The 20,157-nt window shown below is 36.2% G+C and overlaps 1 protein-coding gene across 3 annotated transcripts in view; it reads left to right on the top strand.

The window, feature by feature from the left end:
* KCTD8 (potassium channel tetramerization domain containing 8) overlaps positions 1 to 20,157 on the top strand; it is an 84,919-nt gene that overhangs the window by 15,886 nt on the left and 48,876 nt on the right. The window contains exon 2 of one of the 3 annotated variants that reach the window (XM_025150108.3): positions 5,195 to 5,325. The exons of the other annotated variants lie outside the window; for them this stretch is intronic. Within the exon in view, the coding sequence (XP_025005876.1) occupies positions 5,195 to 5,208 (14 nt within the window). The 3' untranslated portion in view covers positions 5,209 to 5,325. Of the gene's footprint in view, positions 1 to 5,194; positions 5,326 to 20,157 lie in introns of those variants that run through there. 3 annotated transcript variants of the gene reach the window in all.

A 20,157-nucleotide genomic window follows, 5' to 3' on the forward strand; every position in this document is an offset into this window, starting at 1 on the left:
CATATGTTGTCTACACTGAGAAGTGTAGTGAAAGGAAAACAGCTCCTTTCTCTCTCCAAGAAAAATGGGAGCTGGAGAGGTGGGGGAGGTGGAGAACAGGGGGAGATGACAGGAGGCTTCTATGTATTGTTGTGCTGGGGCCGATGAGCAGCCAGGGCATCTACACACTCCCATGGGTGGGGATGCACTCCTGGAGTCTGTGTTAGGTGGAAAACTGGAGATTTGCTAGCTTGAAGCCTTTTGACTAACTGAAAGGTCTGCAAAACTGTGATGGCAAAGAATATTCATTGTTAGAAACATTTGGGCCTGGGAGCATAAATGTGATAGTGAGACATGAAACTCAAAAACTGGAAGCTTGAAGTTGAAATTTAACTTGAAATTAAGATACAGCATTTGAAATTTATGGATGAGGGAGTTAAAAGTGTGTTAAAATCCATAAAACAAACAAAAAATCCATAACCCTTTGTCATTCATTTTTTGAACCTCTAGTGTTCATATTTTCAATCCTGTCTTTCACTGCCGTGCAAGAAAACCTCCACCTAATCCTGCATAAGGTGGATGTAGAAACTTGAAAAGCGGCATATATGAATGGCCTCTGCAGTTAAAAATTCACATGCATTATTTGGGCTGATTAAATAATAAATAAATAGACAAGTAGCAGTCAAAAGAAAAAATAGATCTGATGTAGGAATAATTGATTGTATGAAAAAGGATTGAACAAAAGGAGATATAAGTGAGCTTGAAAAATTGTATCAGAAAGTCAATTGTTACCAAAGAACTAAATCTCCCTATGTAAATTTCTTTTCACAAAAGGGGTTTGCTCAAAAATAAGGTAATTGTTTCAAGTTTCATTCAAATTTATACTTACAGGAGATAAATTTGCTGTACTACCTTTATCTTGCTCACTGGAGGTAAGCATTTTAAAATTGGGAAAGCTTTTGCCTGAGGATAGGAAGAATACTGCCAAGAATATTTACTTCAAGAAAATTTGACTAAAATCAGTGTCTTCTGGGACCTCAATGCATGTAGCTTCTGCCTTATTTATTCAGCTTTATTTATTTATTTATTTATTTATTTATTTATTGCTGCATCCCTACTGAATGAGCTGAATAAAAACAAATTGAAATGCAGGAAAACAGATTTTTCTCACACTGATTTTTACTAGGTCTGCCACAATAACTGGAAATTCATCAATTCTGCTGAAAGGAAAGCCAAAGGAATATTTACCTGTCTTCTACCATGATGTCCACAGAAAGTAAATCTTTTAGAAAAATAGGTTGCCGTAATTTGCTATCATTTTTTTTGCATATCACAGGGAGTGATCATCTTGCTATAATTTATTTCATAATTCTGCCAGAGGTGAAGATGCAGCTGGCTAGCCATAAAAATGCAATGCAAATTTTATTTGAAAGTACCACTTAAGCAATTCCTTGTTAGTTAGGGGAAGCAACAAATGGTGCAAAGTTCTAATTTATCTGGAACGTTGTGCTAGAGTGAGCCTAAAGCTTGTGGCAATTATGTGGGAGGTAGAAATTGCCACCATTCAACACCTGCACTTAGAGCTGTTGATCACAGCCCTCTGACCATCCAATTAGTTCTTTATCCAGAAAATAGTCCAGCCTGTAAAATCATATCTTTCCAATTTAGAGATAAGATTGTGATATGTGACCATATCAAAGGCCTTGTACAAGTCCAGATGACATCAACTGCTCTACCTTTGTCCACTGATGCTGTTGCTCCATGATAGAAGGCTACCAGAGTGGCAAGGCACAGTTTGCCCTTGGAGAAGCCATACTGCCTGTCTCTGATCACCACCTTGTCTTGCCTTAGCATCTCAATCAGGAGAATCTGTTCCATCATCTTCTCAGGAAGAGACGAGAGGCTCACTGACTTGTAGTTTCTTGGGTCTTCCTTTCTCCCTTTCTTGAAAATGGGAGTGATGCTTCCTTTTTTTCCAGTCACCAATGACTTCGCCTTACAACCATGACTTTTCAGATACAATGGAGATTGGCTTGGCAACTGCATCAGCCAGCTCCCTCAGGACCCAGGAATGAATATCACCCAGCCCCATAGACTTGTACACATTCAGCCACATGAGGCCATCTTAGACTTGTTCCTCTTGTACAGTGGAAGGGAGTTTATTCTCCTGACCCCTGCCTAGAAGTTAAAGGACAAAAGAGGTGTGGGAAGCCTTACAGGCAGTGAAATCTGAGACAAAGTGCTTTTCCACTTAGACTTCTTCACATCAAGAGCAGATATGGCCCAGAGCACTTAGAGGAAAAGGGTCTGAGGTACCTCAAATATATAAACAAATAAATAACATTGTCTCTAAAATCAGTATCTATAAAATCAGTATTTACCTATATGAATAGTGCTATGCAGTATCTATAAAATCAGTAATTATAAAAACTTATTTTTATATATGAAGAGTATTATGCAGAAGTTTAAACGTGGGGAGGTTTGTTGCTGTATTTTGTTGTTATTGCTGTTTTTTCATATTTTGACTTAGTTTTGTTTTCTTTCCCAGACATTTTGTGGATTTTCCCTTTGATATAAATCTTCAGGAAGAGAGAGGGTGAACTCCTTGTGGAGTTTCAGTCTTCCTTTTGTTTTCTTCTAGGAGCACACAGTTTCACGGACTGGATGATACGTAGCATCCGGAGACACGGGGTCCCTCTGGATCCCACATAGCTAGAATCTCTTTAATATTAACATAGTTGCATTTTCAGATACTCCTCCAACCAATCTGTGTAGTCTGCAGGTCAAAATCCAACTAAAAAGGAGAAAGATAAGTTAACTTTTAAAGTAAGTTGTAAGGAAGCATGACATCTATATTTAAAAAAAATAGTCTCATTAAAATCTGATTATCTCATCAATAAATCTGTAGCCATTTTCACTTTTTTTTTTTTTTTTTTTTTTAACAGCCATGTCCAGTACATTGGAGAAGCAGCAGAAACCCACTTTTTGTTCAGGCAAGCCATGAGCAACTTGCTCTAATAGCAGATTTTTATCTTGCTCGCATGGCAGTTCTGATTAGATCTGAAGAACAAACAAATGCCAGGATTCTTCAAACCACCCAGATGACTGGTCTTTATTTGTATCCATGATTTAACAGTAGGTTTGCTTTCAAGAATCAGGCTTTGAAAGCATAAGGATTATGCTTATTTGTTAGATTTTTCACACTTAGTCCTACTTTTATTCCCTCGATAAGTTAATGTGCTCTTCCAGACTGTTTTCTTGGGTTTACTGTAGCTGTGTTTTTGTTAAACAAAGCAAAATATTGAGCCTATACAGTTTTGATAGTCTGGCATTCATGAAGAAAACATTCAAGATATTTATAGGTTTTTACTACTGCTTTTCTCCTCAGTATTTTGCTTGCCTCCTCCTGGTTCTGAAATGTCACCTCCGTATGGAATTACTGCTGTTCCTGAATTCACGTCAGCATTCCTTATTACAGCTTGTATGCTGTCCAATCACTTACCAGTCAAATTTTGCAGATTACACTTGAATTACTCTAAACATCATCTGGGATATATCCTTCTGACTCATTGGAATTGGGAAAAACATCCTGTCATAAATTTAGGTTTGAATAGCTTTTCTTGTTATAGGTACTCCCACAAAACATTCCTTACACACTCCTGTTGTCCTCCTGGTTTCTGCCTTTCTCCTTCTTACATGAAACCATAAAATATTTTTCTGTTTCCCATTATCATCCTTTTAAGAAGCTTATAAATAAGTTTATTGTTCTTTTGACTGTGACATCATCTTTCTTATACCTTTCTCAGTTTCAATTTCTGCATGCATTTTTAATTGTTTTTTCTGCTACTATAAGTTTTTCTATCTCTGTATTTTGTTCTTGCTCTTTTTGTTCTGTTTCTTTTGATACCTTTAAGAGTTGTGTTTGTTTCTTAATTTGCATCTTTGCTTAATTTGAAAGTGTCTTTTAGGCTTATACAGTTGCTTCTTAATGGAAGGAGTTCTACGAGCAACTGAAGACTTTTTACTCAAGGATTTTTAACAAACAGTCTGGTCTATCTTATTTAATGATTTATCAATTTATAACGAAGTTAAAATCTTTAAAAGACATCAGTCTTTGTCTTCTCACCTCCATCCTGCTGGACACGCAGACCCAGCTGATTTTTCTACTTCCAATCTTTAACTGTTACTTCCTGTAGACACATTCTGTTCCACAGCAGTATAAGTTTCTTGGGTGACAATAGAGATAAAAAGTTTGTATTTTCTTTGTCATACTTTCTTATTTTTTTTTTCTTTCCATCTGTATTTTAAAAAAGAGGCTGAAATACATAATCTTGCTGTTATGTGTTTCCACTCTCTACTTTTGTTTTCTGCTGTAGATTCTAGTCTTCAGTCCAGATGAAAAGCCAAGCTGTGGCTAGCCTTATAGCACAGAAGTACAGCCTTGTGCATTTTTATTTCTTAACATAGACACGCACGCACAAAAGCTGAAACCTTCTAAGACATTAGAGTCTACGTTTTTCTTCCTGTTTTTGTTTGTAGCAGTTCTTAACTTTCACCCTCACTTCAGAGATTCTCCACAATTCATATGAAAGAGTAGCAGCAAAGGTGATGAGGCAGATTTATGCCTTATTCAGTCAGAGACAATAATTTAGAAAGTTGAAATAAAATAATTAATGTGCTAATATTATTATGCAATTATGTAATGAATTTTCTTCTTTGAAGATGTCCCTAAGAAATTAAAGGGGAAATGGCTGATTTTATCCACTTGGAACATTACTCTATTAAGAAAACATAGAAAATAGCTATCCTAAAAATTAATGTCCTTTCTTTATTTTTATTCTCTATATTCTGTGAACTTAATTTTCCAGCTTTAGGTGCGCAACTTTAGCATTGCCTCACTGTCATTTTAACTTCGTGAAACTTAATATTAGCTGAGTGTTTATGGAAAACAATATTTCCTACCGAGATAGCAAGAGAATCACAAAGCATTAAAATTCAAGAGGAATTGCTTGAGGGGAAGAAAAGGATCATATTCAATCGTGCCATGTCTTAAGAAGTCAGCCACAAAAGACATGGGATATTTATCGAGAACGATCACAGTGCTGTGTAAGTACAGGAGGCAAAAACAGAACTGGCATTTTAATTTAAATATCCAATTTGCTGGTCCCAAGGATCTTTGGTATCACTATTAAAATTACTCTTTCTCTTATTTCAGCACTGCGGTGCTAACAGCCATCAGCCTGGAATGCTGCCCCAGTCTCAACCAGGCTGATGGGGACACCCAGCGTGGGCAGCCTGGGCTAGCATGGCTCTTCCTTTGGAAAACCAAGGTGGTCACAGCAGGAAGGAAGATCGAGGTGCTTCTGTAAGAAGAGCAGACACAGGAAAATGAGGTCAAGGACAAATGCAGTTGAGAGGGTTTTTAGCACTTTTCTAAGTGGCTAAATGCAGTTTAATCAACCAGTAGTACAAAACTCAGAATGTCATGTGTTCATGTGGATATTTGGACTTTGTGGACATACCTCATATTTTGTCATTGGTGTTCTTAATGTACTCACTCTACTATTTGACACTTAATGTATCAGTTGAATTAAATCTTCTAAATTAGAACATCCGTGCTAAAACCTGCAATCCATACCTTTTATTTAAGCAATCAGAGAAATCAAATGAAAATCATTCAGAACATCTTTGTATTTTTGTTTGACACAATGAAGAATAAATTCTGATTTTCCCATGATATTTCCAAGTTATATCACTTTTTTCCAGCCGTTTGTAAATCATATAATGTTCCTCTTTTCTGTTTGCATTTCTTAATCCTCGAGGAGTGGCAGGACTGTTGATTTTTTATTGAAGTATTTGCCAAAAAAAAGTCTCTAGAAGGAGTTTGCTGAATTTCTTCTTTTCCTGGCTGAAGGGTGGAATTTGTTTCTAATTATTGTTATTATTTTTGTCAAAGGAAATTAGAAAATTTACCTCCCTCATTCTTCCAGCTTACAAGAGATTTTCAGGACCTATAAGAATTTGAAAAGAAGATTTTGTATCAACTGGAAATTGAACATCTGAAAAGAAAAAGGAAAAAAAGAAAGACCTGCTTATTAGTTTGCATACACAGAACATTTGCAAAATTTGACTTGATTCTGTGGTTCTGTGGTATGGTCTGAACAGATCTGTTTGACACCATGGGTTATGCTTTGCATTTCTCTAGATTCTGACTCAAACTGGCAATGTAAGCAGCAGTCAGCCTGATGTGTGTGTGAAGGCAGAGATGTTCAGTGCGAGCTGCATAGAGAATTTAGCTTCTAATTGTCATGAAACTTTTATTGATCTACTATATTTATATGACAGAAGAGCTGAGGGAAGATAGCTGCAACACTTAGCTTTGTCTTATTACAGAATCTGTTTCTTTTACTGAAGTATTATGTCCCATGCTTTTGTGTTTCAAAATTGCCAAAATATCTTGCCTGCTTTGCAGCATGAGGACACATTACATCAATATTTTGTTATTTGAGAAGCAGTACCTCTGGGACAGATGTGGGCACAAAACTTACAGATTTGTCATACTTAAGCAATTCTGCTGTGGAAGAGTATGAAGGATTAGATCCAGCTAATATTCAATGGGAAAGTGGTTGCAGTCTGATGCATGTTTATGTAGCTTAAAACATATGTAAATAATAGAGTGTAGTAATAATTTCATTTTTGTGAGCTAAAATACAATTGATAACACTTCTTTTGCCATCATCTGCTCAAGTGAGAGATTCTTGATTCTTCCTGATGTGGCTGTGTGGGAACTGAGTGATAGCACATGCATTTCCACTGCTCCCAGAGTCAGCCTTCCTTCTCACAGGTCTCAGAAGTCACTCCGAGAAGTGCGCCTAAAGTTTTACATATAATACCACACATCCTGTTGTAAGAAAGATGAAGTAACCCAAATCTCAGCAAAGACCAAATATGATTAGAGGTCATATATCACTAAAGATCAGGTGAGGTGAATTATCTGCTCTCTCAATGTTCATTTGGCAATATGTTCTGTATATTAAGGCAGAAGACAAAATAATAAATAACCTATTGAGACATCTGTAGCTTTGTTGCACTCTGTGCAACTTTCAGCTGCCCTGGTTATTCCTGGTTTGTAGGAAAAGCAAACAGAAGCCTGGAAGTGACATGGACCATCTTAGGTCCAGCTCCTTTCTTCAATCAATAATGTTTGTATAGTCCTGTTAATATGTCTGTGTCAATTTGAAACATACCACTTTGTCCATTGACACTACTTTTGTTGGCTAGAAGCCACTTTAAAATATCCAGGCTTAGTTCTAGCAAGAATCAATTTATTCTTTTTGTGATATGCTGTTATTTGCTTTTGGCTTGAAAAGGCCTTATTGTTCTATTGTAAGGAACAACTGGATTTTTATTGCATGTTGGTTTGTTATCATGAACAACATAATTTTGTTGTGTATTGTTACTTGGTACTGTTCCTCTGATCTTCCCAGTAGCTCTTTTTTTCTGCATCTGATCCTCTTAACTGCATATTTTCTGGAGGGAAAAAGAAAGAAAGAAAAAAAATATTAGAATACACTACATTCAACTAGATTTTATCATTATTCTGGCATTGACATGTTTTAGAAAAAGGTATATTTTTTTCCCAAAATTGTTATCAAACAGACATTAGTTTACTAGACTAAGATAGTCATATATTTATCTTCCTTCGTTTTCTCCAACTGAGAACATTTTTGTCATTAGTCTAGCAATCAGCATTGTGTTACATCCTATTGCATTTCCCCTGACATAAATTCTTCTTTTATGATATTCTGATTTTAGCTTATTGATTCGTCTGAACACTTTGTTTTCTGAAAGGATTAGCAAATATTTTTTGTTTGTTTGTCTGGTTAGTTGTTTTGTTTTGTTCTTTTTTGTTGTTGTTGTTTATGTGCTCCTGTGCCTTTTTGCAACCATGTTGCAACTGTAGTGCAGACATCACAACATAGAGATTCACAATGGTCTTTTTGTTATCCAGGAAAGTTCTTCATATTGCTTTCAATCCAGGCTTGTTTGTTGTACCCTGCAGATGCTTCTACAGACAGTCATCGCTGACTTCTTGGCATTACTTTTATTTTAAAAAACAATAACAATGAAAAAAAGCATTTTTTGAAATGTAGGGAATAGAGCAATAACTTTTGAACACCTTTTATGTATTATATCTATTCTAAACAGTTGGTAAGATTTAAGCAAGAATTTTGGGAGAAAGGGTTCTATAAAAGACAACACAAAATCTCTGTTTTTTTTTAATGCATTGGACCTACGTAGAGTCTGCTTTTTGTGGTGTGTTTGTACCATCAGCAGATAACACTGACGGGCAGGACAGCTGACGTCCTGATTAATGTGACTTTATTTTATGTAGAATTAAATGCAACTGTAGATAAGAGCAACTGACTGAGATTTCTGAACTTTCTTTTTGGTTGTTTGGACATGTGAATACAAGCTCTTGAGCACTTTATATCTATAAAATCTCATTCTTTGAAAATTAGAAGCAATCTATAAAGTGCTTTTTAAAACTCTGAATGCTATTTAAGAAGTCCCCAAAACATGACCATCGTAATGAAGTGTTATGAGATAAACATCAGAGACAGAATCAACAGTTGGCAATTTCTTTTTCCTGCAAAGTTCATTTTTTTCCTTGGGAAACTTCTGGTTTTTCATGTTTTAGTTTTCCAGTGCACTAAACCCTGATCTTGAATATAGAAGGTGAAGATGGTGTTAATGGAAGGGGAAGAAAAGCTGTGATGAATGCAAACATGAAAAAACCTGGGCTTAGGATGAAAGAACAGCATAACACTTAGCAGCATTTGTCACAACTTGCTAATGGAAAATTGCTAGCTGTGAAAAGCTTGTATGCATACGGTTTAATATTTTTCCAAGAGAATTTCTTGGTTATGAAACTTAGAATAGTCTGGAAGTTGATCAGACCAGCATACAGCACTTCTGCATTGGATTTAATTTCAGTCTGTTGCAAAATTATATGCATTGCCATAGAGAAAACCTCTGATCTTGTGAATCAAAAAATATAGATATAGAATATATCTATATATTATATAGAATATAGATATAGATAGGATATAGAAATAGTCTGTTAGATTTGGTGATATTCACAAGTGGAATAAATAGCCTTGTTTGATTTTTCATTCTTTCTGATTCAGAACAGAATTGTTTCTTCTATTTTAAAAATAAACTGTGTACTTGAGATTATGATTGATTTACTTTTCAAGATGATTTTGTCTTAAAGAAAATGTTGGTTATCTCATAATATATTGAGCTGTTTGACTTAGACTCTGAACGTAAACTGAATCATACACAGACGTCTTCCCAAGTGTTTTTTCAACTTTTATATGCTTATTTGTGTATTGCTAAGAAGTGTATTGAAACTAAGAATTTTGCATCATGCCATTATACGTGCCTTGAACAGTTTTTAACATTTATGCTTTTTATGATTTAATACTTGTTGCTGCATGGATTGTTTTGTCCTTTAACTTAATACAACATTACTTTAATTATATCTTGAACTCTACTTGTTCTCTTACATGAAGCTAAAGATGCCCATTAGAAAGGAATGTTATATTTCCAACAAAAATTGAACAACAAATTTGATCCCTGCTGTGAGTGTTCATAGAACTGCTCCCAGCTGTGATATTAATATTGCATTGTTTATCAGGAAGGTAACTTGCTGAGTTATTTCAAGTTAAAGGCCAGGGTTATCTCCCACTGAGATAATAGAAGCATATTTCTCTGTAGAAAAGTATTGGTCTAATTATGTTTTCCAGCTCTACTACTGGACTGTGGTAGCCATACAGCTACATACATTAACATTGAAATAACTTTACATTGTACACTTGGCACTAAATTATCCTGTCTTTAAAATATATTTTTAAATATTTAAACAGTAGGTTGTTAACAAATGCATTCTTTTTTACTGAGCTTTTAACATGGAAATTCAAGAAAATTAGCTGCATAGAATTCTTAAACATTTGAATATTTTAAAAGTCATCTGTTTATTTATATTAAAAGTGATACTAGTCACATTATTTAAAAGATTACTCTCTTTTAAATTTAGCGTGTGTTAGTGAAAAGAACATGCCAGTAATCTCAAATTTCTACCTTTCATACAGGTAAATAGAAAATAATATTAGCATGGTATTCAGTCAACTAGTTAGAAAGTTCAGCAGCAACCTTCATACGTATGCATGGTGTGCTCTTGGCTGCTTGTTGGTGCTGCCTTGGTAGGGTTAGTGATCCACCTGTAACATACTTTCTGTGTTCTTAGGGTCTCATTTTACACATATCTTGTATTATGTTTGGTTTTGGGTTACTTAGGTTATCCAGCCCCCTCAGAGCCAGAGAGCATATAATCTAGACCTGATTGTTGCATGCTGTTTTCTCTTCACATTTTTTTAATGTACCAATTTGCTAGGAAGCTCTATTAAAGATAGGATTAAAATTAAAAATGCTAATGTTAAACTTATAACTCGCACGTAACTTCAAAATGAGGCATACTGCTGTGTTTTAGTAATAGGATTCATTATCTCTTCTGGTGGCAAAAAGGCATTCTTACTACTAACTTAGACATTTTGCTTGCCTTGGGCTTTTGGTGCAAACTGAATTTAAACCATTCCTGCAGTGTAATTCTTCTGCAGAAAATTGATAAGACTGTCCACTTCAGAATTTTGTGTGGAGTAGATGCACTTCAAAATAAATAGGCAGTAGTTTGAGATTTAAATTTCACACAGTTTTATTTCAGATGCTATTCAAAACAAGTATTAATTAAGCCCTGCTTTATGCCATTTTCACTTTTACATTCAGAATTTCAAAATTCTCATCAGTTATTTTGGATGCTTTACCCCAACGTGTCATGAGTTTTAGATTGACAATTGTACAAATGTATTAATATATAATTTTTGACTGTGAAATGATATTTTATTTTAAACAGAAGTCACCACTGGTGCTGTCACAGCCACTGATTCTCAACCACAAACCTTGTCTGTATTTTCTGAGTTGTTATTCTGTTTATGGACTAAGTTGGACAAAGTTATTTCAGAACAGTAGAATGGGAAGCCATTTAAAATACATACTCACGTTGCTTTTAAATCAAATAAAATTGTAAATTTTAGTAGTAATATGAACTTTTGGAACTTTTTTTTTTTTTTTTTTTTTTTTGAACATAAGCATGTTTTAAATGCTTAAGATAGCCACTGAGTTATATTCCAAGATATAAGAGCTAATTAAGCTTCTACTTTGGGATCAAATCTTCTCACTTTTTGGTTACTTCCGTAATATATATTGTGTGTTAGAACACTCCACTGTGCAGTCTTTCAGATTTTATCCCTAAGCTGCCTATAATTGAATTCTTGGTCAATCAGTGGCATTTCCTGTGTAATCATGAGATGCCATTTGTTTCATCAACATCATCAACTGCCTCACAGAGAAATATGACAGTGTAATATTACAGTCAGTGAAATGCGAAATAGATATCTGAAAGGTTAAAATCTACATTTTCGCACGTCTCTGTCAGAGACTATCTGAGTAAGTGGAAAAGAAGAAGATGAGGGTTTTGAATAACAATCTTTTCCTCTGGCCTTTATTTCCATATAATATGCTAAAATGATAGCTGCTTTTAAAATAACAAGCATATTTTTCTTTGAAAGGTTTCCAACTTTCTCATCTAGTATGTTGAATCAGGTTCCTGTTGTTATCGGAAATAAACTGCTATCAGTAATTTTGCCTATTAGTTCACCTGCGTATGTCCCCCTGTACTTGGCTATAATATGTACGCTGGGCTTTTTGTTACAAGGGCAAGGCATTTTCTTATTAGTATAACTGTGCCTGCAATATATTCCCAGAGGTTTTGAAGAGCCTTCCTCTGTGTCTTTGAGCCAACTGGAAAATGTAAGACTTTCACAAAAATTTCAAAAGCTTTGATGTTGCTAGTAAGACCATAGGTAGCATTTGTTTTAGGAACGTATGGTAATGAAGATAAGAGGGTTTTTCATGTTTAAATCTTTAATTTTCAGGATTCCTTGCTACTGGCACACAACTACCAGTAAAATCAGTATAGCTTCTGCTCTTAAAGTGAGCTATTTGTCTTCAATTTCCTGGACACTTTCATCATAATCTTCAGCAAATGTTTATACATAAAAGAAGAACGGAGGGAGCATATGTATATCCACCAATATCTGTTAGGAAAGAACTTCACTGGTAACTCATGTGTACATCAGCCCAGATTTTTGACTTCTGACTACTTGCCTCGCAGCAGTCTGTGCTTTTCAACTCTTTGCCATGCTGCTGTGTGGCTTTACTCTGCTGTTACAATTGTAACTTATTTTCACACTTGTTTCAAGCAGCATTTGAACAATTAGTAAACTGCGTTCTGACAAGGATTGCTTCTTGCTGAGTAGCTCTCAGTCATTTTCTTTTCCAGCTGTAACCAGCATTCTTACATCTATGCCCATTTGTTTAAGAATTTGTTTAATACATAGAGCACCTGCGTCTGCTCTTCAAGCCTTAGGCTTCCCATTCAAATGCACTGTCAATAGAAGTAATTGTTCTGTGACATTTTACACATTTCTGTGACCACTGAGGTCAATTTACTATCGTTGCACTCAATGATAACCATCCAGCATCTGATTTTGAAGCTTTGTATTGAATCTGTGTTGCAGAACTCCCTCTACACTGATTTTTAGGAAGGTTCTAATTACTTCACTCTGATGACACAGATACAGGAAATTTCGTGCCTAAGATGCAATTAGACACCTCACCAAAACTAAGTACTGATGTGGTCATTATGCAGCTGCTTCAGACCAGATGGTCTAATTTCATATACATAAGATGTGCTTGAGGGACCTAGGCATCCATCTTCAGAAATACCTCTTCCTTGAAGCTCACCAAGAGGTGTAAGTAGCTATAAGCATGTGAAATGTGCACACAGAAATCAGAAAGCAGAGAAGGAAGCTTTCTGTCGCAGAAGCAAAGACTTCTGTCTTATGTTTTGAATCCTTTCTTGCGCTGCTTTGCAACACTTGCATCATCACCTTGGTTGCAAATCCTTCAGCCTGCTAACATGGTTCTGTGAAGGTATCTTGATTTGCTGTTAAGAGTATTGGTTTTGTGTACTTATTCCTGCAGCGATCTTCTGCCTGCCAGCAGCTGGTAAGGAGGAATGCATTAAGCTCCACTCATCCCTCCTGGCTCTGAAACTATATGGGACTGGCAAGTGCACATCTCTCATCAGAGCACATTTTGGCAGAGTCCCCTAGCTGAAAGAACAAGAGGGTGGAAATTCAGATAGGTGGCATGCACTGCTCTGCCCTAAGTATTCCCAGGTTCAGAATCATAAGCACAGAAGAATGTAATTCTTCTGGACAGTCTTGTGTTGCTCTAAACCAGATTATGTGAAATAACCACAACTTTTGTTCTTTCACTTTCTCCTAAAATTTTTATCCTATGCTCCTAGATTCTTTGAAACTTCTAGTACAGCAGTTGACAGATTTCCTGCAGTAGTTTCTTCCCCGTGTTTAGTCTCTCCTATCTTAGAAACTTGGCCACTGATGACAGAACTTGACCCATCTGCAGGGCTGCTTTGCCTGGGCAACTTGGTGATTAACCAATTTGTAGCAAAGCTCTAACATCTACACAGGGAAATTCTGTTTATAGCCAGCACTACAGCTGCATGATTGCTCGCAGCATATGAAACTACAGCATGTATATATATACGTATGCTTACCTTTTTCCTGCTTCTACTGCCTGTTCTATCCAGGAGGTAACTGGAGAAATCTGTAAGTCTGGATAAAACTCTTCCAAATATATTTTTAATGTCTACCTACCTGCTGTTGACTTTCACCCTATCCATCAGAACTGTAGTATCATATATCTATAAACATACTCCCTGTATGAAATACCTATCCATACAACACAGACTTACAGAATGTAGTGACAGTACTTCTACTTCCCTCAGCTAGGCCATTTCTTAGGAGACTGCCACTCCCATGTACCTTGAGCCCAACAGCAGTGTGTCTTTCTTGAAAAACAATGCTAAGGTGTAAGGAGTATCCATGTGTCAATTGAAATGTTGAAATAAACTGCCATACATTTAGCAAAGACATTGGTGGAAACTGGTTGAACTGCTGCTGAGATTTTCCTTGTCTGGCTATGGAAAGGACCTGCTATGGGATGAGAAATCTACACATGTTGTCAGCAGGTCCCCCTCAGATCTTTATGAGCTACTCTCACCTATCTGCATCATTTATTCACCCTGATCATTTGACTGGAGATGATGATAGCTTAACTGAGATAATCTCTTGTTTAAGTCCTCAAACTCATGAGAAATGCAGGTGACAAGACCTGGTTACTCACTAGTCAAAAAGCAGAAACTACTTCAGTAGGGGTTAGTGATTTGACTAATTTATAGTATGCCTGACTGTTTTTTTTTTTTCCAAAAAACTCAGAGGCCTTAACACAGATTAGCGGCAACTTGGATGGCATCTGGCAAGCCACATAAAATAATCTGCCTAGTGGTACACTCATTCATCACCTCCTTCTGGATATGCTTTCAAACACAGAATTTTTGGATACGCTGTGGTGTGGTTAAAATGGCTTAGTGGCTTTAAGAACAGCAATATGATTTTCCCATCTGAATCTTTGTTTCAGGTGTTTTTCCTCTCAGTGTTCAGGAAGAACATGTTCAGGTGGTAGAATGGGGGCAGCCATTTCTCTGACTTGGTTGTCCTAACAAAGATGGGCAGTGATGCTGCAGGAATTGTAGGATCCAGCAGCACTTCAAATGCAGAGATGCATCTCAGAGATGACAATGAAGTAACAAATGGATGAAAGGCAGTCTTGCAACACACAGATGAAGGAATGACCAACACTGCGGTGTGCAGTGGTTCAGAAGAACTCAGCAGCATCCTCATCAGTTTGTGAAATTTGTGGAGCTGAAATCCCAAGTCAACGACAGATGATATAGGCAGAAGTATAACAGCTATGATACCATTTCTTGACTTTTTCTTCAGCCCAGAAGGCACAGTAAGTGACTGTAATGGCAAACATGGGCAGTTGAAAGAACAGCATGTTTTTACTTGGGAGTAATCTCTCTTGTTTCAAAATTATTCTGTAATTCGGAGAGTTCTGAAACCAAATCCCATGATGCAGATGCACTTATACTGTGTTCCTCAATGCATCCCAGCTGTGCTGATCTAATTTATAAGCACACATGATACATCAGTGGCTGCAGCAGTCTTTTACAGAGGGCTGCTTGTGCTCAGGACTGCTGCTTCCTTCCCTGTGGAGTAATGCCACACTCCTGCTGCTTGTGTTCATTCCTCAGCAGGATTCTACCCTTCCTGTAACAGCCCTGGAGCAGCATCTGGGGCTCATATGTGTGGTTGGAGATGCAAAAATCAAGAAAATGTAACTTTTTATGGTTAATAAAATGAACAAAATCATTCATGCTACATCTTCATAGGAGGGACTGTGCGTGACGTTATTTCTTCATAGGCAAAAAACAGTATTCTGCATACACAGCAGTGGCAACTCATCTGGATATTTGTACCTAGGATATTCTGTGTCCTTTTACTCATTTTCTGCCTCCTACCCTTATTTTGCTGTCTATGTAGGAGCCTACTGCCTTCTTCAGAGAGAAAATTTGCAAGATCAGTGCTGCCAGGCGATATTGCTATTGTTTTCTTCTTTACGTTTATCAGTACCAGGGTTTCTCTTCACCTTTGCTTCTTTAGTGTTTGCATCTCTTCAAGAACCCATCAACAGCACAATATGGAAAACTCTCATTATCAACTGCTAGAACATTGTCCTTTTTGTTGTTGACTTATCCCCTTATAAGTTAGCTTTTTTTTAGCTGTCTGCTTTTATCCATATGTCATTTCTTGACTGTTGCTGGAAATGCAAACTGTTGGCAATAGATATATTTGCTGCTTACTAACTGCCTTCAGTAAAACTTTGGAATTTTTTTAAATTAATGGGAAAATTTGATAACAGTGCCATTAATGTTACTGCTTTTTAAAAAGTTGTTAAATTCCATGCAAAATATAGCTAAGCTAGTAGACTACAATGCCATAAATATATCACCAACAGTGATCTGTAGTGAAGTATGTAACTGTCAAGGCTTTCCATGTGTGTTTTAGGAAGACCTTAATACTAAATAGCTGTTTCTGGAAGATTTTAGGTGTGCTTTGTTGAATTGTTGCAATAGAAAGCTGGTTATTCCACCTGGATATTATGTAGTCATGGCTTTTTGGAAATGCTCTGAAACAAGCCTAGTAGCTTTTTCATCTTAGAAGACCATAAAATTTAAGATCTTTGGATGATTTTACGTGTTTATATAAAAAATGACAATCCTAATTGTGAAGAGTCAATGTTTTTTTTGTTTCCAAGACACCTATAATGAACAAGAGGAGAGGTTCTCATATGAGGTCTGAGATTCATAGGGAAATTTGTAAAACATCAGGGTGTAGTAATGAAAGTCCTTTTGAGAACTAAATTGCACTCACATGGTTTACAAAACTCAAATTCCAAGGACATTTGGTTTAGTAGCTTTGAAGATGAGATGTAAGCTTTACTGACGACAGTGTCGCTACAGAGTAATTTACTAAATTGTTCCAACAGCAGTGTGTTGCCTTTTTGAACTATATTTGTAGAGATTTACTTTTCATTCTGCTTACTCCAATAATGTATTATTTTCAGTCTGCTTGAGCTGTCTTTTTCACTCGTGACCTTTTTGCTATATCATTAAGTAAGTATGAACCAGCAGAACAGGGAGAGAAATGGAAAGTACAAAGGAAATAAAAGTTCAAAGCTTCCACAGAATGCCTTTAGGTTCTTGAAATCTTTCAAGTAGAAAAGTATGATGAAAATTAATTACTTGCTGGTGCTAAAACATAATTAAGAAATAATAATAATGGATAGTACAATATGCAAAATTTAAACAAAAGGTTTAATATTTTATTAACATCTAAAATATTTATCTAGAAGAAATTTTTAACCATATAATAGATTAAAAAAAAAAATGCATGTGTATTTTTTCAATAATCTGAAATAAATTCTTGCTAGTAAGAACTGATGGATTTGGTGCCATGATATTGGTTTTAGGTCCCTTTTCAAATAATGCCTTCTTTACTAATAAGCTTAGTCTACCAAAAGTTAGATATACTTCAGTTTAGGTTTTGACAGATATACTTTGATTTGGGCCTTTCTGTAATGCAGCAGTTTGTCCTTACCGTGATTTTTCCTAATACCAGCAATCGTATCTGGAGTTAAAAGAGAAGCTTATGCCTTGAATCCATTCATGATCAATGTCCACACTTGCTACCTATAAGTATCCAATATAGGTAAAGTTTAAAGTGTTTGTCAGCAGCAGTGTAGGGCTTTGTTTTTTTTAATATAGTCAAGGGAGAAACACCTCTAGAAGATGCCAAAATGGTTGAAGTCACATCTTCTTAGAGATAATAATAATATTTATTACCTCCTTTAGTGTTAACATAATTTCATTCAGGAGTAAATTCATGCTCTCAAGTGTAAAGCTTCATCTGAATAAAACCGAAAAATATTGATAAGTCTTGAATGTTTTCCAGAGGTCCTGTGCAACTAATCGTAATGCTGTAAAAAGTAATGAGCTATTTATCCACTTACAGGAAACAGCATATGGAAGTATCAAAAGGAAGAAAATCTGTGAGTAGAAAGTTTCATATAGCCAAATGAAATATAATCTCTACATCTAGCCTTAAGGTTTACGCTTATTGTGGCTGTGCTGTGTAAAACCAAATGTCTGCATAGATAGTAGTGCCAGGAGAGGCTCAAGTATGATATTAGGAAAATATTCTCAGAAAGAGTGGTGAGGCATTGAAACAGGCTGCCCATGGAGGTGGTGGACTTACTGTCACCTGAAGGTATTTTAAAAAATGTGTCACTGAGGGGCATGGTTGGTGGGCACTGTGGGGATGGGTTAACAGCTGGACTTGATGATCTTAACGGTCTTTTACAACTTTAAATTCTGAGACTGGGGAGAGTACTTTGTTAGAAAGTCGTGAAAAACAGGTGAGATAATGTCAAATAGCAAATGCCCAGAAAAGTGTAGTAGTACTTTGTCATCCAATGCTGATACTTCTTCTACTTATATATAAGGACAGAAAAAATATTTTTCTGTAAGTATTGGAAACGTAAATGCTGGCATGCTAAAGCAAATAAATTTTTGGATAGTCTTCCAAAATAATTTTGCAAATTAAGCAATTTCCTTGGAATTTAGTGTATCTCACGCAAAAGAAAATGACTTACCAGTAAAAACAGATATGATTATGTTGACAAATACTGAACTACTTATTTAAAAGCCAATGGAAGACTTTACCTACCTAAAATACTTCTAAGGCAACCTTCATTAACAGATCCTTTGTAATTTCTTTATGACTTGTTCATTAAATCTTAAAATCTGATCATTTTTTTATATTTAATGTACAGAAAACTTTGAGGCACTGAAGCACATCATGTAGGGTCTTGAAAAGAACAGAGAAAATAATTCATAATTTAGTTGCTGATTTTTTTCTCTCCTTCATGAATACTTCACATAGAACAGTTTCAAAGTATCAAATGCTTTAGGTGCTGAGAACTGAGTTAGTTTTGAGCTAAGTTTGTGAGTCAGTATTTTTCTTTTTTTCTTTTGTCAGCAGTCATTGAATTCATGAACGCTTGACGTTGGACTGATAGGATATTTTTGTCTCTTAACAGTCACTCTGTACAACACACTTGTAGTAGAAATGAGAATAAATATTGATTTTCTTTAGGCAGTTGTATCTCAAGTTTCAGTTGCCTTTGTGATCCCCTGTCTGGAGTTCTGAGGTCCATGGCCAAAGATACTGAAATTATTTCATTGGAGAATCATAGAATCATAGAGTGGCCTGGGTTCAAAAGGACCTCAAAGATCATCTAGTTTCAACCCCTCTGCTATGTGCAGGGTCAGCAACCACCAGACCAGGCTGCCCAGAGCCACATCCAGCCTGGTCTTGAACACCTCCAGGGATGGGGCATCCACAACCTCCTTGGGCAACCTGCTCCAGTGCGTCACCACCCTCTGTGTGAAAAACTTTCTCCTAATATCTAACCTAAACCTCCCCTGTATCAGTTTAAAACCATTCACCCTTGTTCTATCACTATCAACGCATGTAAACGGTCATACCCCTTCCCATTTATAAACACCCTTCAAATACTGGAAAGCCGCAATGAGGTCTCCCTGGAGCCTTCTCTTTTCCAAGCTAAACAAGCACAGTTCCCTCAACCTTTCTTCATAGGAGAGGTGCTCCAGCCCTCTGATCATCTTAGTGGCCCCCCTCTGGACCTGTCCCAAGAGATCTGCATCTTTCTTGTGCTGTGGGCCCCAGGCCTGGATGCAGTACTCCAGATGAGGATGTTCATGAATGCTCATGAAAAATAGGGTATATTTTTGTAAGTTTGTAATCTTAGTAAAAGTTTGTTATGGGATAAATGACACATGAAATGTAAGAGAAGAGAAAAAATTATAGACAAGAAATAGGAACTAGTAGCAGGGTGCTACTACAAAAACTACTACTTACTATACAAAAGCATAAGTGCTTTTGTAGAATTCATGGTCAAGAAAACTCATGTTTTCTTCACGGCAATTCACAATCTGAGTTGTTTACTGTCACACAGCAGTTGCACTGATTAAGGTCTGGCTGGCTGTAGATAAACATCTGACCTTGAGAATGATAAATAGTCTCTGAGTTCTAAATAATATTGCTATGTGCTTGAACATTTTAAACGGCAATAAGACAGTGAAGGCTATTAATGTAGTCTGCATAAAGAAAAAAACATCACGTGTCCCTTTCTGTATTTTATGGTAAAAATATTTGTAAGCTCTAGCTTCAGATATATTATTATTTAAAATGCATGCATCTTTTCTCAGACCCATACTTTTACTTACAAAACTAGACACACAATGTTTGTTCCAGTGCAGTGTTTTTACTAGCATTCAGTATTTTTTTTCTGAAATTGGATACCAATCAGATTTATTTCATTTATTTGCTTTGCTCCAAATGCTTGGGAATGAAGTGGGAGACAATTACTTCTTGCCTTGTTTGTTGAAAATCCCTGACTTCATGTGCTGGAAGACTTGCAGAG

Source organism: Gallus gallus, chromosome 4, assembly GCF_016699485.2.
Source record: "Gallus gallus isolate bGalGal1 chromosome 4, bGalGal1.mat.broiler.GRCg7b, whole genome shotgun sequence".
Taxonomy (NCBI): domain Eukaryota; kingdom Metazoa; phylum Chordata; class Aves; order Galliformes; family Phasianidae; genus Gallus; species Gallus gallus.